At 39.9% G+C, this 24754-nt stretch overlaps 1 protein-coding gene across 2 annotated transcripts in view; it reads right to left on the reverse strand.

Moving 5' to 3' along the window:
* Positions 1 to 24754, reverse strand: part of LOC120304224 (opioid-binding protein/cell adhesion molecule homolog) — a 619792-nt gene that overhangs the window by 15750 nt on the left and 579288 nt on the right. For both annotated transcript variants that reach the window (XM_039334544.1, XM_039334543.1), the window contains 3 exons: positions 4845 to 4979; positions 2183 to 2303; positions 699 to 850 (listed from right to left, as the gene is read on the reverse strand). In XM_039334544.1, coding sequence (XP_039190478.1) covers positions 699 to 850; positions 2183 to 2303; positions 4845 to 4979 — 408 coding nt within the window. The remainder of the gene's footprint in view (positions 1 to 698; positions 851 to 2182; positions 2304 to 4844; positions 4980 to 24754) is intronic.

The raw sequence follows: 24754 nt of genomic DNA on the forward strand, positions 1-24754 counted from the left end.
TTAAGATCTCATTTCTGTATGCAATACACTGAACTGTCCGTGTTGAAATATAGGAGTAAAATAAGCCTTCCCTCCCCAAAAATAATTATAGAAAACATTAAACAAATAAACATTTTGGGCAAATGAATCTCCTATAATCCTAATTAAGTAGGATTTTCATGTACAATTACAGGGTCCATCAAGCCCCAAATCCTATCCTGAACTATCACTAGATTAATGGGACTATGACTACAGGAGCACGGTTGAAGGAACAGTTAATCTTGAACTCAGTGGAGTTTTTACTGGACCAACTTCAACACTCTTAAGGTTTGAGAAGATACTGCACTGAGCTTCCTTTTAAGTAACTACTATCCTTCACATCTTACTGATGCAATCCTTGTTTCTAGAGAAATTAACTCTTGAAATACCAAATGAATCAAACTTTGTAAAACAGAATCTGCAGTTTCCCAATCAACTCTAAAAACCTAATTTTGAGCCATCCTAGTGATCTCACTATATTGTACATTTCTTCACACACCATGCAATGTGGATACTCATTACCTTTTCTGCTTCTCTGCAAGATGCTTTAAGAATCAGCGTCTCAGACTAGCTCCTGCCTTATCTGTCCCTTTTTGCTAAATTTTCTCCTGTCCATAATTTTGCTCTTGTTCCACATTCCATTAATGACCTGTATATATTCCGTTGATCTGTGTACCTACCATACAGAATTATACTGGCATTGGTGTTTCCCAGTTTGTTGATGGCCACACAAGTATAATTGCCATAGTCCTTCTCTGAGACATTAAAGAAAGTTAGTGTGGACATCCGTCCTTTGTTTTCAATTTTCAAGCCATCCAGCCCATTAGCTAACCTGCAAGGAAGACAAGACAATGAACTTAGATTAATATATAATAATCCAGAAGTGGAATTCAGTTGCTTTCAAGCTTCTAGACTGCAATTATTCCTCAATGTAAATCTTACGCTTGGTCCAATAGATTGACATAGGTGGTATTTATTTTTTTCCAGCACCTCTTTGAGGTTTGTTGGATGGATCTTCAAGGTCCATTTTCAAGTTTAATGGGGGCATCGAGGCTTATTCTCATCCATTTCCTATTCCAATGTTCCAGCCAGTTCAACAATTTCTCCCCACTGCTCTGTTTTTCAGCAACAGATATCCATTTATTACTTTATTTGTTTCAGTTCCAAATCCTTGAAAAGCCATCAGCAGCTGAAGGTAGACTATAATATCCTCTGTTGATCAAACACTATATAAGGTAATTTCCTATGCTCATCATAAAGAAAATATTATTAAAGACTGGAATTAATCTGAGTACATTTAAGATAAATTTAATATAACAATATTATTTAATATTGCTAATGCCCATTTGTGCCTAGGATATACAATGCTCCATTTTAATTACTTTAAAAAAAAAAAATGAGAGGTCTGCCTGAAATTTGTCTTAATGCAGACATCAACTGTTTCCTCCAACTATGTGGATTTCACTCACAGATGTCCTCAGCTAACATGGCTGTTGCTGAGAACTCTGGGAACTGAAGTCCAGATTAGAGAAGGTATAACAGGACAGAGGAAATCCAAATGAGAGCACCCTCTAGTTATGGAGATTCTCAGTCATCCAGGTCATGGTTGTTCCAGAGATGCTTTTTCAGGAGGCAACTGGACCTCCTTGTTTTTTTTTGAAGAGGTTTCGCTTCTCATCCAAGAAGCTTCTTCAGCTCTGACTGAATCCTTCCATTCCTCACCATCCAATCAGAGCTGAAGAAGCTTCTTCGATGAGAAGTGAAACGTCTTCAAAGAAAAACAAGAAAGTACAGTTGCCTCCTGAAAAAGTGTCTTTGGGACACTCTCTAGTTGTTTTACTGTCATCAGGGCGGAGTTTAGAATTCAAATGTATTTCCAAATCTGAGCCAATGCTCTAGGTCAGGGGTAGGCAACCTTGACTCTTTTATGACTCATGGACTTCAACTCCCAGAATTCCTGAGCTAGCAGGAATTCCTGGCTCAGGAATTCTGGGAGTTGAAATCCACAAGTCATAAAAGAGCCAAGGTTGCCTACTCCTGCTCTAGATAAAACTGCTGATTTGACTGATAATATCCCCTTAGCTCAAGAAAGCCATTTCTTCCCAAGGACATACATCTTCCATTCTTAAGTTACTGTGGTAGCTTTAAAAGACTGCTTGGGTACCTGGTTTCTTCTTTAAACCACTGAAATTCTGCTACGGGGACAGCTGAGGCCTCACAACGCAAGATCCCTTTCTGACCAACTGAAACACCAGTATTCTTAGGACTGGAGATGGATGGAGGATCTGCGGAGGAAAAGGAGGTTTATTTCAAACCTTTCAGATTTTTTCCAGGTCTCCCCTTGAATGAATCCTGATGGCAAACAGAATCAGTTGGAATCAAACTCAGGAATGTTGAGGGGACAATGATCCTGCACATCTAGAAATGGCAGTAATTTAGTCTTCCCCATCCTGGGTTTGTTCAAATGTATGGATCTACAAGCTCCCAGAGGCCCAGTTGAATTAAAATGAGAAAATTCCTTCAAAAAGAAAACTGGACAATGCAGTTGGACTTACCACAAACAGTTTTCTGATCACCAGGTTATGGACAAAAATTTGAAATGATTCCAGGACAAGGCAGAAAGATAAGAAGGGATCTATGTTTAACGTGATGTAGTCCAGATCTTCTCTAAATAGAATTCATTGATTAGGAGAACCTCAGAGTGATGTACAAAAGTGGTAACATGCTAACATTAACCCAACATAGGCCTTTCAGTGAAGTCAGATTAGGAAGCTCTCTTTTCTGTGTATTTTTTCCATGGGGGTTGGGAGGGGGTGATAGCTCTTGAATCACCTCCAAAATGCCAAGACCTTTTCAAAATACTCAGTACCTATTTTAAACTGAATAATTCCGTGTTCTTCGTTGCTAATGAAGCTTTTAAAAAGTGATTGTCCAGAAGGGCAAAAGGCATGAAGCCTAATTAAACCTACACATGTGATGTTCTTATGTCAGCTTGGCATAAATGGACTTCCTCATGCTTCTCCTGAACGGTGGAGATTTCTTAATCTGTCGTGCGTGCACAGCTAAGCATCGGCCGAATTTCTCTCCCACTGTGTTTTAATTTTGACTTTCTCTTCAGAAGAAAGTAAAGGAGTTAAGCAAAGAAGACATCAATCTCTTACTATGTATTCTCCCAGCTGCTACAGTAGAGATGAGCTATTTTATTTTGGGGATAATAGCTAGGAAATGTCAAGCTATTAATTTATAAGAACTGTATGGCTAGATGGCACAACTATAGCTTAGATCCTGGAGGTGTTGTTCTAATAGGATTTATAAACTTGGTGGAATAAGAATGTTATTTTGCTGAATGTTCTAACATAGCTAAGAGGCAGAACATGTTTCTGCATGCATGGCGTCTTTGTTGTGATACCTGATACTTGAAAAAAAATAGATACAAAATTGATGAAGATGTTTTCTCTCTCTGAAGAAGTTTTGTAGGAGTCAGAGAGAAAGTGCTACAGAGAAACATCTGAACCATTCTGAAAGAAGCCCACATTTTAGAGTGAGATGCATTTTGTTTTTGTTTTTTTGTTTTTTTAAAAAAAATGTAATCAAAGTGCAAATAAATATGATCAGAGATCATGGTGATCTAGCCCTCAAGTCAAGAAGGACCCAGAAGTGTTTTGGGAAATATTAACATCAATGGTAAAACAGGCTTACACACTAATCAATAACTTTAAAATGATTGCACTGGTTTGCTTTGCTTTGAAACATGTCCTCTAACGCAGAGGTCTCCAAACTTGGCCACTTTAAGACTTGTGGACTTCAGTTCCCAGAATTCCTCAGCCAAACATGCTGGCTGGGGAATTCTGGAAGTTGGAGTCCACAAGTCTTACAGTTGCCAAGGTTGGAGACCCTTGCTCTAATGCAGGGGTCTTCAAACTTGGTCATTTTATGACTTGTGGACTTCAACTCCCAGAATTCCTCAGCCAGGCATGCTGGCTGAGGAATTGTGGGAGTTGAAGTCCACAAGTCATAAAAGGGCCAAGTTTGAAGACCCCTATTCTAATGAATGAATGGCAGGCTGGCTTAGATATGCTTGTGATGTTCCTAATGAAATCACTGCCAATTATCCATATCTAACGTGTAGAAGCTGGAAAGAAATTTACTAGGTTCACATATATTCCACTTAGTTGTAAACCAGTATTTACAATCCATAATCATTGGATTCTCACAGTGCTAAGCCATGTTTGAAGCTTAGCATGTCATGTGAACCCAACCAGTTTCTAGTTTTCTCAAGGCATCTCAGAAAATCAACTTGTTTTTTTTTTTTTTTTGTGGGCTTGTTGATTTGAACTCCGCTGCCTCTGTTTCGGGAATAAAATTTAAGCCCATTGTTCCATGTTAGCTTGGAATTCAGTAGTGGAAGGCTAATACAGTAGCCCAGAGGATGGGGTAGGAAAACTACAGTTTACTGATATAAAGCCTAATGCCACGGTTTAGTTTCGGAAGAAATCTCACCGAAAACCCAATGGGAACAATGGCTCTTGCAGTCAGAGCTTTATGCAGCAGCTTTAAGCAAGCTCTGAAACCTTTCCATTAAAACCTGCTTGTCCAGTAAAAGTATAATTTGAGTAGCATGACTTACATCAGTGTTTCTCAACCTTGGTGGCTTGAAGACGGGCGGACTTGAAGTCCACGCGTCTTCACCGCAGCCAAAGTTGAGAAACACGGCCTTACACAATTGTTGCAAACAATATAATGACACCAGTGCATCCTGCTTGAAAATGCACTTTAGAAAAATCTATTGCTCTGTGAAAAATGACTAGGTGTGGAGGTTGACTTACAGTTGACGGTGACCTTCACCCTCCGAATATCGGGCGCTGCCACGTCATTAACCGCTGTGCATTCATATTCACCAGATTGTTCTCTCGTGATGCCCGTAATTTCCAAGTATTCATCATCACTTATAAATCCCTGACCTAGAACAGAAAAGGGAAAGAAATACAGAGAAGATAAAACTATGGCTTCAAGTTCAGTTCTCTTTCACTTTTTGCAGTCAGAATTGTGTGTGTGTTTTTTAGGTAGGGCCGACTGTTAATCATTTCTGGGTGGACTAAAGTGGGTATGATAAATTATTCAGCAGATTCTCTGGAATGGGGAGGTTTTTGCTTATTTTTTTCCCCTTGGCAATTGGCCTGTTATTTTACATTCTCCGCTGCTAGGATGGTGATGATGTGGAAGGAAAGTATGCAAACTTTGAACATATTTGCAAAAAAGTGTCATAATTTTTTTTTCCTTTTATGGAAAAAATACAGATATTTTCCAGGGAGGCAAAAAGGTGTCTTTTAAGAAAGCTTGGTTCAAGTTAGCAAGTTTAAGATTTTTGGAAGATTTAACAGATAATATTAGGAATAGATTTAGGGCCTCCACCAAATTTTCTGTTGCACTTTGGGGTTAGTCAAATATTTTACATGATTATTTTTTGTTTTTTTTTTCTTTAAAGAAATGTGCATGTATGCAAAAGCTTGGTGGTGTTTAATGTGTGCTAATGTTTATGAATTCAACAAAAAATAACTCCTCGTTAGAAAGAAATGGTTCCAATACTTTATTTTTCTTTTCTTGCTACACCACAATGCTGGGATGAAAATGTCTTTTTTAAAAATAAACATGTTCTTAATTTTCATTGCAGCCAAAGGAAGCTGCCCTTGCTGATTAACCACCGAATTGTCCAAAGAACAGCAACTTGTGTTGTGATTATTCTGCTATTTGCAATGGTTAAAACTCACAACTCAAGGTGTTATTTCTGAAAATGAAACAGGTTGGCTTATCCTGAATGACAGTCAATGAAAATGATGCACCTACCAGACACTCAATGATTTTTTCTTCGACTGTAAGGCATCAACAAAGCTAATGTGGGAAGTCACCCCCCCCAGAGAAAGAAATATTTTTGGGGAATATTAAAAGGCAGAACATTATATTTCTCCAAAGGATCTTAAATGCAGAAACTAACCACCCCAATGATTCTCTGTCCCAAACAGAAACCAGGTCTTGCAGAAATGCAGATGTGATAATCTTGTCAGAAAGATTGGAGTGAGGAAGCTGTTATTAGGAAAAAAAAAAAGATCCCTAGAATCAACAATCCCTCACACCAAAAAATCCAATAGTCATCAGCCACAGCCCCAGGGAAGCAGGATATGACCTTTGGGATATAATAGGATTAACCCACCACCATCAGAATACCAGAAAGGCACACTCAGACTCAGGTCAAAGTTCATGCCACAGGAACAACTCCAAACAAAAGCTCAAGAAGGTATAAAAACCCACCACTCCCTACTACATGTGGTCAGCTTTCCCAGAGCCATCTTTCTGTCTGGCTCTCCTCTTCAATAAACTACAACCTTCTTTCTAAAGCAGTCTCCATTTTGCTTATTCCCAGCTTGGATTGGACCCTGATGAAGATTTTTCTTTCAACACTGGTGTTATGTATTCCTGATAGCCAAACACCTAAGAAACTAGAATATTCAGATTCACAAGTTTAATATTTGCTGAGCCTGCAAATTCATGTTCTCTGATTTAGCCCTAGGGCAACAGAATGGATTAAATTGTTCCTCTAAGATTGGAGACAGTCTTGGGCAAAATACAGTGTCACAGATATCTTTTCCTGTCCCTTAGAGACCCTCTGAGATTGTAGTTGTTGGACACATCATCTAACAGAGTGTACTTTTGCAATAAATAAGCATTATCCGGAAATAAACCCCGAAGAGCTAAACAATGGATATTAAACATGTTTAGCTTTTGCTTTCTTTTCTTGGCTATCCTTTGAACAACATGACCTGAAATCTCCACAGGTTCTCCCACTGTACCAACACTGTTTAACAATTTTCAGCTCTCAGACCCCCAGGAAAATGCAGGGATACAGGCAGAAAACCTTGCCCATTCTTCTCCAAAAAGACTGCCATATCAAAAAGGGAGAGTACCCCCCTGCTGCTCCAAACAGAACACGGAGATTGGAGAGGCAGTTTTTACCACCATGCTCAACATCATTTCCTGCTGATTCACATCCACCACTCCCACAGAGCTTTTGCCAGGAACAAAAGGACGCTGGGATGTAGCTAACACAAGTATTGCTTAGGTGCTAACCAATGTGGGCCTTCTTTCATTCTACCTGATTTTGAAAAAAAAAAAAACAAAATAAAAGAAAACAAAAACCCAACTCTAATATTTGAGCTTAGGTAGAACTTGAAGTTTAATATAGAGGTCAACATAGTGGACACTGTTCCAACCTTTTGCAGAGTTTATCTGTTGTAGATACCAGAACAGAACAGAATATGGAATAGAATAGAATAGAATAGAATAGAATAGAATAGAATAGAATAGAATAGAATAGAATAGGAGCTGGAAGGTACCTTGGAGGTCTTCTAGTCCAGCCCCCTGCTCAAGCAGCAGACCCTATACAGTCTCAGACAAGAATTGGTTCCAGAAATTGTTTCAAAGAAGGCAAAAATAACCGTCCCCTAGTTTGGTCTTTTGAGCCTCATAAATATTCCTCCTTGGTTTAGAAATGTTAAATATTTCTAGACAGTGAGAAACTGATTGCATGAAATGCAAGAGACTTTTTCTGCCTCAAAGAAGTAAGCAGCAGGACAGAGATGATAAAGCACTGTTGATTCAGGGCAGAAGGGAGGAAGCAGTTTGAGTCTGAAACTATAAAGATGGCAAAATAACAAGGGGTGGGAACCTATGAAGAGGATGAATGCTGGGCTGGCTTTGCAGGGGAACCTTCTCTGTAATGATCTAATAATCCTGAGGTCATTGTGGGTCTGTCCTATCCTCCAGCTGATCTCTATAAAAGATAATTGGATGTGTAACGAAATAGATTTGACGAGCCGGTGACAAAAATAATTAAATGACAGAGATGGTTTCTTTTCAACATGGAAGGGGCCGCAGGAAAAAAAGATAAGCTCTGTGAGATAAGTATCGAGAGGGATACAAATGATGACTTTCAGATGGAGAGGATGTGATGGATACCAAGCCAGCTTAGGGTCAAAATCTTATTGGCTTACACCACAACAGGAGAACCCTTCATTTTCTGCTTAGTCTAAATGGGAAACTCACATGCACAGAGACAGCTTAGTGGAGATGCTGCCCTTTTGTTAATGTTACTTCTGTATTTTTGCCCTTCATAAGACATTATCTAGAAGTAGTAGAAGTACTAGTACCACTTTATAAAGCCCTACACACACCTGGAATACTGCAGCCAGTTTTGGTCACCATATCCAAAAAGATGTTTAGAGTCTAGAAAAAAATCAACTAAGATGATGAAAGGGCTGGAGACCAAAATATACAAAGAACAACTGCGGGACTTGGGTTTGGCTAGTCTAAAGAAAAGAAGAAATAGGGGAAACATGGTAGCAGTAGTCCAATATCTGAGGGGCTGCCACAAAAAAGTGGGGGACACTTTGTTCACCAGAGCACCAGAGGGAAGGATGAGAAACAATGGTTGGAAGCTGATCAAAGAGAGAAGCAACCTGGAATTAAGGAGAAACTTCATGACAGTGAGAACAATCAACCAGTGGAACAGCTTACCCCCAGAAATCATTGGCACTCCATCACTGGAGATTTTTAAGAAGAAACTGGACATCCACCTGTCTGAGATGATATAGATCCTCCTGCTTGACCAGGGGGCTGGACTAGAAGATCTCCAAGGTCCCTTCCCGTTCTATTCTATTCCATTCTAGTTCTAGTTCTATAGCTAGAAACCATCAAAGCTGACACCAGCATAGAAAGAGCATAGAAAAACTCTAAGAAGTTGTGCAAGATTGGAAGATGTGGACAGAGCTGACCCATAGAATTGCCAAGATTCAGACATGACTGAATGGATATCCCTCCTCCTCCTCCTCCTCCTCCTCCTCCTCCTCCTCCTCCTCCTCCTCCCCCTCCTCCTCTTCTTCTTCTTCTTCCAATGTGCCTACTGTATATTATCACCTTTGGAGGAATATTCTCTATCTATTTCTCCTGGTGAGAAGGAATGGGGTGCAAGATCAAAGAGGAAGAGAGGTACCTCAGCTTTTGATGAGGGGAAGCCATAAACAAGATGAAGGGAAGGAGAATCCACTTGTCCTTTCTGCTCATCTGGCAGAGGAAGCTATGCCCTTTGAGTAGGACGAGAACTGCAGTAAAGACATTCCCCCCTCCCAAAAAAAGAGCATTGCAGTAGGTCCTGCAGTGGTGGCTGCACCAATTCCTTATCCCAACAATCCTGCAAATTCTATAGGAGAACGTCTGACACAGCGGGATTATTTATCTGGCTGTGCATTAGGACCAGTGATGCTGTTAAGCTAATTAACAGCATTCATTAATATCTTTAAATTACCTGTGATAGCTCCCAGGCAAAAACAACCCCATAGCAATAGCAATGGCCTGGGCCCATCTGCCTTGGCAACTGACATGATGTACATTGCACAGTTCATTGGAACACTCCAGAGCGATTCTCTCTCCAAACTGCAACCTCATCTGAAAGAACAGTCCTTGCTTTCTATGGGAGAGAGATTAGCAATTCAGAAGACTGTTTCCTTGGCTCTCATTTCATTTTACCCTTTGTGTAAAGCTCTGAAGACCTTTACCATGATCCTTTCTGTCCTAGACTTACAGCAGAGTGCAATCACTATCAGGGGTCCTTGGTGCTCTCTCAGCTTGGTGGTTTTCTTGCAGACATTTCATTACTCAAACTACTGTAGGTAACATCCTCAGTGAGATAAACATTAGCAGCACTGAGGATGTTACCTAGTTTGGGTGATGAAATGTCTGCAAGAAGACCACCAAGCATAGAGGGCACCAAGGACCCCTCATTTCATCCCTGAGCTACAAATATTCTCCTTTATTGGCCCAATCACTATCATTAACCATGGGCGTGTTCAGAAAGCCATTTGCCACATGGCAATCCAGAGTGTCATCTTACATCTATTGGTGTCAAAGACATCGGCTCCTTGGTCTTCATTCAGGAAAGGCTGCTTTGGTACAGCTGGAAGACCACAATATGGTGTCCTAGGATTCTGGAGTGAGGCTTCCTCTCATGCCAATATATCCCTCTGGAATTTTATCCAAGGGCCTAGAGCAGCGGTGTCAAACTCGCCATGTCATGTGACGTGTTGTGACGTATCATGACTTTTTCTTCCATTGCCGGCAATGGGGTGGGCGCGGTTTTGTCATGACGCATCTGGCCCGCGGGCCGGCAGTTTGACACCCCTGGCCTAGAGGGAAGGAAGAAATTAAAATAAAATAAAAATAAGATAATAAATAAAACAAAACAAAACAAAATAATAAAATCAAATCAAATCCCCTGGGTATTACTTAGAAACTTAAGTCACATTCTTTACTTCTGAAACAGACCATTTTGGACTTTTCCACTCATGATCATTAGAAATGGCTTTATACACTCTTGGGGTGAGGAAAGGTTTTCTCGAAGAAGCGATTCGGCTGAAGTGCCCCAGTGCCCTTTTTGAGTAAAGAACCGAGTCCCTTGAGGGTTTGTGCTCATAAGGCTGAGATTGATAGAGCATGTGGCAGTTCAGAAAGGAGAAAGATAGGTCTTTCAAAACAGCTTGCCAATATTGTCTCTTCCCCGTCTTCCTCAACCCTTTCACCTCATAAGTTTATTATTGTGGCCTCTCTGACATCATGCACTATATGGGTTTTGGAGGATTCTTTTCCTCCTTTCTTTTCTGCACTCCACCCCACTTTAGGAGCCTCTATGGTGTAGAATTCTACCTTGCCCATCTTTTTAACTGTTAAGATTTATTCTCTGTTGTTGGCTTTCCTCAACTTCACTTAGCTTTCTCGGCACACTTGTTGCCAAGTATCTTTCACAAAACCATCTGTCTGGGAATGGAGACTCTCTTTCACTGGAGCTCCAGGAATGCCACAGAGGAAAGAAGAAAAGGAGAAATGCCTGGGAAGAATTAATCTTGTCTACCTTTCAAGGCTGTGATGTGACATAACGTGAAGTTTTCAAGAAGGAATATTAATAAGGCATCTCGAAGGTTTAATCTCACTAGACTGTTTAGCACCATGATCTTTAACAAACCATCAATTCATCCCCATAAGTGATGTGATAAAACACAGAACATAGAGTAACCTTGGAAGGGACATTGGAAGGGACCTTGGAGGTTATCCAGTCCAGCCTCCTGCTCAAGCAGGGGACCCTATACCATTTCAGACAAATGGATGTCCAGACTCTTCTTTAAAGCCTCCAGTAATGGAGCATCCACAGCTTCTGAAGGCAAGCCATTCCATTGGCTAATTGTTCTCACTATTCAAGTAAATCAAGAACAAAAAAAAAAATTGGACAACAGATGCCCTTTAGTACAGAAAGCAGGGAATGGATTGAAAAACCGAACTTCACTGACGTTTTGATATTTGTTTTCTGAGGTTTTTGCGGATGTTTGTATGTAGGTCTTTGGTTATTTGGGTTTTCTCCTGCATAAAATTGGAAGTGTCTTCGCGACGTTTCGACGAAGTCCCATTCGTCATCTTCAGGCTGGTGTTTTTGGCTTCATGCTTCTAGGAGCAATGTTTGATTGTAGCTGTTTCTTCCTTTTAACTGCCAGAGGGGGCATGAACTGGCTTCTGGTTTGTGGTTGTGCCTCATCATCAGTGTGGGTTTGGGTTTGCTTTTTGCGTGGATGTGTGGTGGTGACATCCTGTGTGGTTTTTGTGAGTGTGGGTCTGGTGTCATTTTTTGTGTTAGGGACTCGTTTGTCAATAAGGGCGGGTTTCCAAATGGCTGGTATGCGGGTGGTATCATCTCGTTTATTCATGCTGTGTGGGCGTTTTTCTATCTCAATGGCTTCTCTGGTTATTCTGTTATTAAAGTGTTCAGTTTTGGCGATAGTTTTGGTCTTTTTAAAGTCAATTTCATGTCCTGTGGCTTTAAGGTGTTGGACCAGGGAAGAAATTGGTTCCTCTTTTTTGACTGAATTCTTGTGTTCTTCAATGCGTGCACTTATTCTTCTGTTGGTTTGTCCAATGTATGTGGTGGGGCAAGCGGTGCATGGGATTTCATATATTTCTTGATTTTCTAACTCAATTTTGTCTTTGGGGTTTCTTAGGATGGTGGATATTTTTTCTGTTTGTGCAGAATGCTGTCTTGATGTTGTGTTTGTGGAGGATCTTGCTGATTCTGTCTGTGGTGCCTTTTATGTATGGAAGGAGGGCTTTGCCATTTTCTTGTTCTCTGTCTTGGATTTTAGTGGGGGTTTCTATTTGGATTCGGTTGGTAATCTTATTTCTTTGGAATCCGTTGGATGTTAGTACATTAGTGTGTAGTTCGGTTTTTAGGCGTTGTTCGTCAGCTAAGTGTTTTGTTCTGGAGATAAGTGTCTTGGCTACGGAGTTGATCTGTGCTGGGTGGTGGTATGAGAGTGTGTGCAGATAGCGGTTTGTGTGTGTTTTCTTCTGGTAGATGGTGTGTCCTAGGGAGCCATTGGATTTCTTGTAGACTAAGACATCCGGGAAGGGAAGTTGGTTATTAGCTTCTGTTTCCATGGTGAACTGTATTTTGGGGTGTAAGCTGTTGAGGTGTGTGAGGAAGTTGTCCAGTCCAAGCTGGGAATATATATATGTTTTTAAAGGAAACAAAATCACAGAGCTGTCGGTGGAAGGCAGACATAATTCATCCAACATTCATGACAGGGTGGCCTCGTTAAAAGAGTTGGATGCCTTTAGGATATAAGAATAATTTCTTTGCATGCTGCATGCAAGAGAGCATTCAGGATGCAGGTGCTGTCTTAGAGAAGCTAATATTCAAGGAAATGGTCACATGGCACCCAGGAGCTCTATACAGTCTTCTTGAGTAATCTTAGTGATCAATCACATTTGCAATGCTGAAAGCAATTTACCAGGGTAAGAAGATAAAGGTTTCCCCTTGTGTCTGACTCTAGGGGATACTGCTCATCTCGGTTTCTTAGCCAAAGGAGGCAGCATTGTCCAAAGACCCTTCCATGGTCATGGGTCCAGCAGGACTATACACCGAGGTATATAGAATGTTGTTACCTTCTCTCTGAAGTGGTACCTATTGCTTTCGAACTGCTAGGTCAGCAGGAGCTGAGGCAAGGGACAGGAGCTCGCCCGATCATGTGGTGCTCAGGTCTCAAACCTGAGCTGTCATCTGGAAAGCTGACAAGCTCAGCATCTTTAACTGCTGAGTGCACCCCCTTCACCGTGGGGGGGGGGTACTGCTGGCAGGAAAGTTAGAGCTGTCACTTGTTCTTTTGGGGAGGTTTTTCTACAGTATTCTAAACAGGAGGGCGTAGGCACGGAATTAAAGGGAGGCTAAATCAGAAGGAATGGAATTAAGGTCATCTGGATGACATCTGGGATAAGATGTCATCCCCTGAGATCCTGATATCTCCACTTTTTTTAGAAGAGCTGGAGGACCTAGCTCTTCATTCAGGCCTTGATTTTATTGTAATTCTTTATTATTATTATTGTTGTGAACTGCCCCGAGATGTTGAAAGTTGGGCAGCTAGTTTAAATAATAATAATAATACAATTGCATATAAGGACATAACTGAAAAGACAGCAAAAGCCAAGCTGAAGAAACAGTGAACCCACCTAGTTAGTTACTGCAAGAAGATTGCACAGATTGACTATAAACAACAGTAGCAATAATGATGCATTGGAAGATCCCGTTTGCCTGCAAGCAAGAACTGGTGGGGCCACAAAATAAGGAAATAATAGAGGACGAAGAAGCTAAAATGCTCTGAGACTTTAGAATTCAAACAGACAAGCATGCACGAACACCCCAGACTTAATTGCTAATAAGACAGAAAAAAGTTTGGATTGTGGATGTGACAGTACCTGGAGACTGCAGAACAGAGAAAGAACTGAAGAAACTCATCAAGTAGATCTGCAAATAGAAGTAGAACGACCGTGGCAAAAGAAAGCAAAGATAGTACCAGTAGTGATAGGCGCCTTGGGTGCAATCCCAAAACATCTGGAGCACTACTTGAACACACCTGGCACTGACAAAATCACCATCAGCCAGTTAACAAAAGGCAGCTTTACTCAGAACAGCTTACATCCTGCAGCTATACATTTAGCACCATGAAACCACAACATCTGCCCATCCCAGGTGCTTGGGAAGGACTTGCTAGGTGGCTCAAAATGCCAAAATCCAGTCTAAACATGTGGCTGACTCTGCAAGCAATAATAATTTAATCTGTTCAAGGAACAGACTTCTGGAGAAAGCAGCAACTGGAAGGAAGAGAAGAGTTGGAAACTTCTCTCTACCTTCACCACCTTTCTGCTAAATAGTTTATATTGCAATCCCCGGGTGTCAGATCATTCCAAACAAGGCTTCCAATTAGTCTGCTATTTTCCATTAGAGATCATTTCCCATGAAAGGTAACACAGCACTGCCATTAAATCTCAAAGCTTCCTGTTTACCTTCCCAAAGTCTGTTTTCAGGAAGAGAAATATTTCTTCCCTCCTTCGCATCCTACCTTGTAGAGACAAAAACAATTGAGACAAAAGGACTCAGGCCTGCGTGTTTAACAAATCAGAAGGCAATTCATCTCCCAGAGAAAACAATGAGCAGTGATGTTTACATTATTAAGTCAAAACTTCAAAGCAAATCAGAGGCAGAAAGAAAGGAGCCCATTTTCATCAATTATTGCTAAGCCGAACCTAATTTTTCAGTCACTGCCGAAGAGTAAGTGGCAGCTACTTTGCAGCCAAAAATCTTTCATCATCATATTTGCTAATCAGACATTCACTTCTTGGGATTACAAATGACATTGTAGAAAGGAAGTTAAGAAGGGAGCAGAGAAACAAGTGGAGGAGAGGAAAAGAAAGGTTCAGTTGAATTAATTTCAGAAAGGGGGGGAGAAAAAAGCAGATATTCAGTAAAGTTTGGGACAAGGAAAATTCCTTCCTTTAGGCTTAACTCTACTCTTGCACTGAGCTGCTCTTAAGCTGAAGTTCAAGTTTCCTAAGATGTGCAGAAAAAAGTGGAAAATGTATATTTTGCCCTTTTTGGATAATTCAATCTTTTGGACCTTCCATTCCCCCCTCCCCCCCAAAAAAAAATCAAGATGGAAACCTCAATTTGATGAAAACTCTGCCTACATTTTTGTGCATGTCATAGAATACGATGAATGTAAACAAGGCAGACAACTCCTTAAAACGCTTGCACAGATTGCATGTTCATTTCTCTTATAAGAATGGGCCACTTTCCTTGAATTATAGTATATTATGGTGTGTACAAGTCCTAATTTAGCTATTTTTCAAAAAGCACATTTTTGTGACAAATTGCCTTAGACATTTAGGCCCAGATAGGCACTGTGCAAATCTTCTGAATGGAGAACAACACTGCAACATATCAACAAGGTGGATTTCAAGGAACCTCTTATTTAGACATATATTGATTTAAAAATACAATTATTTTTTAATTAGCAAATTTCATTGCCAGCCCTGCAGCCTCACATTCTGTTAACACTGTATTACAGCTATGAAGAAATATAGTTTTGCCAGGTTTGTCTAACAACACTGCTGTTGTTCAGTCTCTAAAATCCAACTCATGGACCCTAGCACACCAGCCCCCCCCCCCAGGATATTATTAGCTATTCTAATCCTGGCCACTACCATAAACCTTGAATTTAATGGACTCATAGAGAATATTAATATTTGTAAATGATATATTTTGAGTGTGAAAAGGCATTCCTACATCAGAAAATCAACTTCAGTGATAACAGCAACTACACATTTTGCATAAAACCAAACTTTGTCTAGATTGATTTGTCCAAAATGGAATTTGTCTATTGTTGGTACAAAGGTTGTTACTGTCTGAAAACTGGACAAAAACAACATCCACTAGGTTTTGTCAATTAAATCCCAAGTCTGCAAACTTCAGATCCATTAAATTGAGGGTTTCCCATATTTCACAAATGCCAGTATGCAGTAGTAGAACAGAACAGAATTTTATATGATCAGTGACCAGTGCAAAAACTAAAGAGAGAAAGAGAGTGAGAAACTATAGTACAGTGTAGTGGTTACAAAATGTTAAAAACAGGGAAAGCCCCATTCGAATCAACACTAAGCTATGCATTCTATTTGGTTCTGGGTCAGTCTCTATCCCAATTCAGCTACCTTCATGGGGATACACTACAATCATCATCTCCTGGAAAGGAAACTATATCTAACAAATAATGAGAAATCTTCAACCTAGTATGAATCAAAAACACCGATTTCCTTACTTTTCCTAACCCTTAGGAGAGATCATGGGTTGAGAGAAGCAAAAATCTATTTAAGTATTGTGGGGGTGGGTGGGGTTCTTGCATGCTAAAGTTCCCAGTTCCAATTCTTGCTTCCTCTAGATTAGGAAGAGGGGGTAGGAATTTGTGTCTGAAATTCTAGAGAGTCCTATGAGTGAGTTTTGAGGTCATTGGGCTTGAGGCTCCGATGCGTTGGGTTCATCTGCAGGCCACTTTCAACATTCCCAAGTGCTAATGTGAACAGGGTAATCCCTGTACCCACATTCTTCCAACTCTTCGAGCATACAAGCTTAAATTTCAAATCATTAGTCACCCAGGAGCTCACTCCTCACTGAAAAGAAAGCAGTCTCTCTCTCTCTCTTTGTTGAAGTCTCAACCTGTCCTCATCTTTCATCACAATTCATTGAGCAAATCATTATCAGCAGCCAAGGCTTTGTGCCAACCCAATGAGATGCATGAGTGATTCCATGCTGAGCCACGAAGATTGATATTCCACCAGAAACACCTGAAGTTACTCTGAAGATGGATTATTCATCAGCACCTTCAGCTACGGCAGCATGCATACAGATTATGGAGATGTAGGCCATCAGAAGATCTTGGTGAAGAAGAGAAGATCCTGGATGGAAAAACCCCCACAGAAATACCAAACAGCCATACAACAGTCAAATGCGGAGCCACCTAATCTTCGATGTCACATGGAGACCTATTACCCAAGATCCTTTGATTCACTTTCCCTCACCTAATTTGCATTTGCTTTTTCAATATTTCATCGGTGATGGAAACATTTAATCATGAGAATGGAAGGAATTCAGTCACATTTTTCTTGCTGCTGGGTTCTTCTACCAATAGATTTGACTAGTTTTGCTTCATACTTATAATTACCACCACAGGCCAAGTGTTTCCATCTTCTCCTTACTATTGGAAGCTTATCTATATGTAAATGAAGGTGGGCACGTGGCAGAAGTTTCTGGAGAATATGATAAAAAAGTCAGGATGGTGGACACATAGGCATGATCAAAGTGCTGCCACATTTTAGGTGCACTGTGTGTGTGATACATGTAGAAGATGGGTTAAGCATTAATCCATCCATCACAGCTGCCATCTTGATTTTTGGCAATACTCTGCAGATGGTCATATAATACATTTACCATGCTAGTTTAGAAGCAAACTAGTTTGCAAACAAACCATACTCCCTACTGACACTGATAATGTTACCTAGTTGAAGAACATATGAAGAACATACGAATGTATGAAGAAAGGTTGCAGGAATTGGGTATGACTACTCTAGTGAAAAGAAGAATTAGGGGGTGACATGAGAGCAGTGTTCCAATAATTGAGGGGCTGCACAAAGAAGAGGGGGGGGGGTCAACCTATTTTCTTAAGCACCAGAAAGCAAGATTAGAAGCAATGGATGGAAACTGAACAAAGAGAGAAGCAACCTGGAACTAAGGATAAGTTTTCTGGCAGTGAGCACAATCAACCAGTGGAACAGATTACCTTCAGAAGTTGTGGGTGCTCCATCACTGGGGGCTTTTAAGAAGAGAGTGGACTGCCACTTATCTGTAATGGTATAGGGTCTCCTGCTTGAGTAGGGGGGGTGGACTTAGAAGACCTCTGAGGTCATTTCCAACTCTGTTATTCTTGTAGCTCAGGGTTAGTTTAGGTCAGTGATGGTGAACCTTTTAGAGACCGAGTGCCCAAACTGCAACCCAAAACTCACTTATGTATCGTCGGGTGCCGGGTGGGCGTAGGCCATTGAGTGAGCGTGGCTGCGGTGGTAACGGCAGACTGGGTGAGACTAAAAAGTTCAATCAATCAATTCCAACTTTGCAAGATCTTTTTTTTTTTCCACGAGAAGTTGAAATTGATTGATTGATTGAACTTTTTTTTTTGCACATGGCGGCAGAGGCCTAAAGTGAAAAGGTTTTATAAAACCCAGCTGAAGGCCTAGGACTGGGGCAATGGTGTGCCATGCCCACAGAGAGGGCTCTGAGTGCCGCCTCTGGCACCCGTGCCATAGGTTCGCCACCACGGGTTTAGGTAATGAAATGTCTGCAAGAAAACAACTAAGCTCAGAGAGCACTAAGGAACTCTCCTTTCCACCCTGAGCTACAAATATTCTCTTCTATTGGAAACAAAGGTTAATTTCAGCATTTCCCACTGTCTATAGGCCAGCAATTGTGTAATTGCCCAGTTATTGGACTCCAATGTAATAGGGGCTTTGCTTTTAGTTTTGAAACAAGACGGAATCTGGTTCACATGGAAAAGATCTCAAACTATCTAAGCTGGCAGAATACTTTACCAAAACTTGTGGCAGTCAATATCAGTCAATGTATCTACAGAAATGTGTTCCTGTGCAATGTGTTCCTGTGCAATTTCTCATATGCTGTTTATTCTTGTTATCATAAGATTGTTGCCGTGTGTTTGTTTCATGTGAATTTTTCAAATGTTCACAGTAGAAAGCATTCACTTATCCAAAAATTTACCCAGAGTGCATTTTTTTGCCTCTCCTTCTCGGCTCCCCAGTACAAAAACACAATGGAAAAATGAACTTATCTTTCAAAAGCTCCATTCTTCTGCAATTACTTAAACAAATAAAAGTTGACTCAGAGTACCTTTGTTTAAGAAGGTCAGCCATGCTCACAAACTGTGAACTGCCATTTGTAAAGAAAGAGAATAATCAGAAACAACTAACTGTAGATCCCATTATAGAAATGAAAAGAAAGCAGACTGAGTGATGAAAATATCTCTACAAGCACACAGTCATTATCAGTCATTAACATTTATTTTGGGCCTGAATTTTAAGTCTTCCTTTATTTTAACCCCTCACAAGGTCTACTTTTATTAAAAGTAGCAACCGTATGCATCAGGTTAAAATAATTGTTTTTCTTAATAGGGTTTCACATTACCCAAATGATCCAGAAAAGTATACAGGTAGTCCTTAATATATCTCAATATATCTATACGGGTTATGTATAAATTGTTTGTTTAGTGACCATTTGACGTTACAACGGCACTGAACTTTTTTCTCACACATATGACCCTTGCAGTATCCCAACGGTCACATGATCAGAATTCACCCGCTTGGCAACTGACTCATATTTATGACGGTTGCAGTGTCCCAGGATCATGCAATCATTTTTTGTGACCTTCTGGCAAACAAAGTCAATGAGGCAGCAGTTTCACTTAACAACCATGTTACTAACTGAACAGTTGCAGTGATTCACTTAACCAATGTGGCAAGAAAAGTCATAAAATGGGGGAAAAAAACACTTAACTGTCTCACTTTGGGGCTCAGTTGTAGTCAAAGCCTATCTGTATTAATCCATAGGGAGCTTTTCATTAGCCAGATCAAACGTTCAAGCCATTGTTGGGTTGAATTCTACTCCCAGGGAGGTGGCTAAAATATGGGATGATTTTGCTATTCTGGGAGGTCATTTCATTATCCATCCATCACAGGTCATCCATCGATACATTTTGCCCACCCATACCATCAACCTCTTGATAGTATCTTGAGATGTTGAATAGCAAGGAAGGAGGGAAGGGAAGGACACAGAGAAATAAGTCTCTAACAATTTAGAGGGAATTGAATCTGAGCCTTCAGCTAGTTAAATTTCTCATCTGAAACTGCCTAATTATCATAGAATCGTATCTCTATTTAGCATTTTTTTTTCTGTCTGTTCTGATTTACTAAGATCCCCTATAAGGAATAAGTGTCTTTGTGAGTTAGAGTAATCAAGAGTTGTATACCTTTTCTATGCCAGCGAAATTGGTAATACATTTCCCCTTTCAGCTGTTATATATAATCTCGTATAAGTTTTATGTTACTGTCTGTTTTATTACTGCCTGTACGGTATTATTGTCATAGACATCTTACTTCTTGTCGGCTATTTCAAGTTATTGACCTTTGGCCATAATAAAGATTCACTCCTTCATTCCTACCTCAAAATCTCTCTCTCTCTCTCTCTTTGAAATCATACACTCTAATGGCAGACTTGGATGGGGAGTACTGAAAGGATTGGAGCCAGGTGGAAAAATATATTTTGTTGAAGAATGATTCTAACATTTATCCCCCTGTTCCATTTAAGAGTAAATGGGATTTGGTATATTCTTAGTGGGGGGAAAAAACTCCAAATAAAGTCCAATTAATTGCATTGATGACATTTAAAAGGGGCAGTTATTGCCAGTATGAAGAGAAGCATTATATGCATGTCCTTTCTGAGGTTCTGTTATTGAAAAGAGGGAAATCGTATGGGAAAAGAAAAGTACCAATTTTTAATTTGATCCTAGAAACATGGATTGGTTTATTTGGATCAAGACTTAGGTTTACCAGACGTCAAATGGAAATTGTTCATAACTAAATGTTAAACTTCTTTGCCTAGTTGGACAAGATTGCTACTTTAGTTTTCTCCTGCATTCAGACTTTTTAAATATCAGGACTCTGTTTTGCTTGCAAATTTTTAGAAGACCTTGATGAAAGTTTATTCTCATCACCACCAACCAATATTCAAAACTAACAAACCAGAAGCAAACTTTTGCCCCACTCAAAATTGTGGGTGGTCTTCCTTAAATATTCCTGGGGTGTTCTATGGAATTCCTTTAAAGCAGCTGCATCTTTCTATGGAACACTGAGGGCTACTGAGGTTGCTATGCATCCTAAGAAAAGACACAGGTGCTTTTAAGAGTTGCAGACAAATATTTTCACTCTCATAAGCTCTGAAGCATCTTTTTGGAACTAAACATTTCCTTGGAACTGGTTGCACTGTTTAATTGCTCCTGCGCAAAAAAAATTCAGGGATCTGATATAAAATGAACCAAGCAGGATCAGAGAAAAAAAAATCTTCAATCATTTTGTTACCTTTTCTATATTCAGATTAGTCATTCTTCCAGATTATCAGAGATCCAGTTTTAAAACAGGGTGGTTTTTGGATACAGAAATTGGCTCAATCCATGGTGCATGCTTAGTTTGCTGTCTGATCAATTAAAAAGATCAGTATCTGAAGCTATGCCACCAATCCTAGCAAAAGGTGACCCATGCCAAATGATGAAGCTTATTTATTTCTCTGAATGGAAGTTCTGGAGCTTTTTATGATGCAGATTAAAAGTTAAGTAGCAGAAGGGATAACTAGAAGAGGGACAGCGAGGAGTTCTAAGAGGGTTACAGCAACATTTTATTAAGCAGAGTAAACCCTCCCAATGTGAAGAGAGAAGAAATATATTTAAAATGGATATACGGCACTCCCACCCACCAAATATCCCCTAGTAATGCATTTCAATTAGTCGCACAGGAACTACTTTTGAACTGAAGTGATTTATGTTCACAGCTTTTGATTAAAAACTATTTCAAAAGAGGGTTATAACGTGATGCTTTTTTTCCTCTTGAAAAACACACACACACACACAAACACTCACTCCTTACTACCCTATTCTGCTGTAGGAATCCTTAGGGATCTGTAGAAATCACCGGCTTTTAATTTCTGCCAATATTATCCCATCTTTTACCAAGTTGATGCCGGATGCTCTCAGGACTAGGGCTCCAAAGGGGAAATGTGCTATTTTTGCCAAGCACTTCCAAATCCCTCTTGACATGTCGCGTGCGCTGCGAACATGCACAGACAGTTTTGAAATCATTGCTGAACATTATGTATGGCAATTGGCTTAATTGCACTTCATGTTCTCTGTTCAGAATTGTCCCCTCCACCAAAGCCACATAAACGAATGCAGAGCTGAATCACCACTGAAAGCACAAATGGCTTAATTCCACAGCCGCTTGCATAATTAACAGCCGGTTTTGTTTGAGATTCTGATGAGGAATTTCTCAAACCTGCTGCTTGTTCAAGACACTTAATTGCACAGGAAAATATGAGTTCTCCCTCCCTCCACCCTTCCCTCCAAGAAGGGATCGCCATGGGCAATTATAATATTCTGCCTGAAGAAAAAGCCGAGCAATCAAAAATTGCAGTGCGCTACACAGATACTCATATGCATTTCCCTACCTGAATATGTGCAAACCTTTTGTCGTGATAGCGCCTTGACTGAACAGGTGTTTTCCACGAAGGAAAACTTTTATTGGCAAACTTGGAATTGAAATGGCACTCTTGAGTTTAGAAAAGCCGGATTCCATTGTTGGAAATTCACGCTCCTCTGTCTAAATGAAAACTTGCGCTCTACAATTGCAATCTACAATAGACACGGATATTGGCATCGACGTGTAGACTTTGTTCTTACTCATTTAGACACATCCACATTCAAGTGAACTCAATTTGGGATTAGAAATCTATTTAAACACTTGGCTAACAGTTGCTTTCAGTGTCAATTAATGCCTTTCCTTTTTGGAGAAAGAAAGAAAGTGAGAGCAAAGGCCTCACAGTAAGGGAAGGCGATAAGAATGTTTTTACCCTACAATTTTGAAACTGAAGGATAATGATAATAATAATAAAAAAAATTGAGTAGGTGCACTTTTAAAGACTTCCCGATTAGCCAACTTGAGATACTGAGTCTATTGTTGTTACAAGGAGGAGATTATATTCTCAACCTGCCACAAGTTGATAACAATTTCATCCACTAGCCGGAAAGCTTATGGACAAAAAGGCAGGGAATAGCACAAGAATGCACACGAACCTGGGAGAGGCTACACAGGCAATGGTTTTTTGATGAATTCTGCAACAATTCAAATTCAGGCAAGGAGGAGCAAAAAAAAAAAACCCAACAATCAAGAACTTGCTGGCCAGAAATTAAGCCCTAGTATGTGGGTAAGGAATATGGTTCTCCTTAACAGCAACATTTTCATAAACACTTTCCTTGTCGCCCACCAGGATCGCTGTCCCTCAGGATGTTAATTGATTGTTTAGATTAAAAACAAAGAGAGAAAAAATTGTGAGAAGCTGGTCCTCCAGAGGGCCAGCCTCCTGTGTTCTTGTTAAGATGAAAAATGCTTCTGAATCTTGTATGGGTCCTGAAAGAATTCTTTGAAAATAAAGATGGTGGATGAGAAACTATGATGAGCGCTTTGTTTAGAAGGGAGTCCCACCTATCTAGAAGATAAACACAAAACTGCGTAGGGAAAACATGCTGGGAATCTAGAGAAAATAGCAAAGAGCAATGGTTTACCTTCAGGTGGCTTTGTTGGAGGCCCAAATTTTGCAACTGATCCAGGTTTTGGAGGTGGGAGTATAATTCAGATGTTGCAAAGAAGCCTAAATACCTCTCCACAGAAAATCTTTTATCCATCAGAGAGGACACAATGAAGATCACTTACAAGGGAAGAAAAGGTGATATCATTTCTCCACTCTGCAATAGCATATGTATAAGGGCATCACAGCTGACGAAGGCTTGTGTCTTTCTTTGTAGATATCACTTTCATTCACTTGTAGGCATTGACTTTGGGGAATGGGTGTTAGGAATAGGTAATTCTAGCCAGAGACAAGGTGAGACATGCTTTGCGTGTGGTTTGCAACCATTGAAGAATCAAACAGTCCTTCTATAAAAAACCAAGACTAGATCACTTCCACCATTCCACTTGGGTCTTACTGTTAACCTCTGTCAGAAGACAGCTTGGTAAAATGAATTGCTGGAACTTTAAACTTAATATCTTCAGTGTTTGAAGTATTTCTGAGCCCAGTGTAGTTAGTTTCATAACTACAATTACAATAGTATACAATTGTTAGCATAATCCCCGATATCCTTTTTTTTTTTTTCAATTATTAGTTCTCATCCACCATTTCTTGACCCAATTCAGGATATTAACTATATTTTCTTAAGGCAAATGATCCTAACCATTCTGTGCAGGATGGAAGAAATTTTGTATTCAGAAACTTCATACAGTAATATTAAGATTTTTCATGGATTCAACCTAGCTGGTATTTAGCTATCCTTCTAATATTAAGGCTGAATTAATTCACTTATAGAATAAATAAGAGACTATTGTTCTGAAATGATTCTAGAGGTAAAAATTTAAAAATTCAAACCCAACTCCATCTATAAAAGACTTCCAAGGACTTTTTGAGGGACAAGACTGGATAAAAAAACCCCACTTAAACCCTGTTTGGTAAAAATCCTAATGGTGGAATTGAGCCTCTCCCGGTCATATTTATGTATCCAAGGCAACAAAGATGTCTGATTCTATAATTCAGCAAGGCTATAATTCAGCAGAAAAAGATAACAAATCATGACAAAGTTTTTGTGGGAAACTAGGTCAAAGCTGTCAGGATGACAAACCCTGACACCAGCCCACAAAACAACAACTGGAGACCCACCCTGCAGGAGTACCTTGATTTTAAAGATTCAAAGATTATTTTAGAAAAGGAAACATAGGCTAAGCTCCAGAAAAACCTGAGGATTCTGTATCGTAAAAACAGTTGCATTTTTGGAAAATAAGCCTCCGTGGACTGTCTGTACCTCAAAAATATACCGTAGAAGAGTAAAAGATGAACAAAACATGCCGAAGAAGCACCTCTATTCAAAGGCAAGTCTACACAACATTT

The sequence above is a fragment of the Crotalus tigris genome, unplaced genomic scaffold (genome assembly GCF_016545835.1).
Source record: "Crotalus tigris isolate CLP2741 ecotype Arizona unplaced genomic scaffold, ASM1654583v1 scf7180000017631.5181431, whole genome shotgun sequence".
Taxonomy (NCBI): Eukaryota; Metazoa; Chordata; class Lepidosauria; order Squamata; family Viperidae; genus Crotalus; species Crotalus tigris.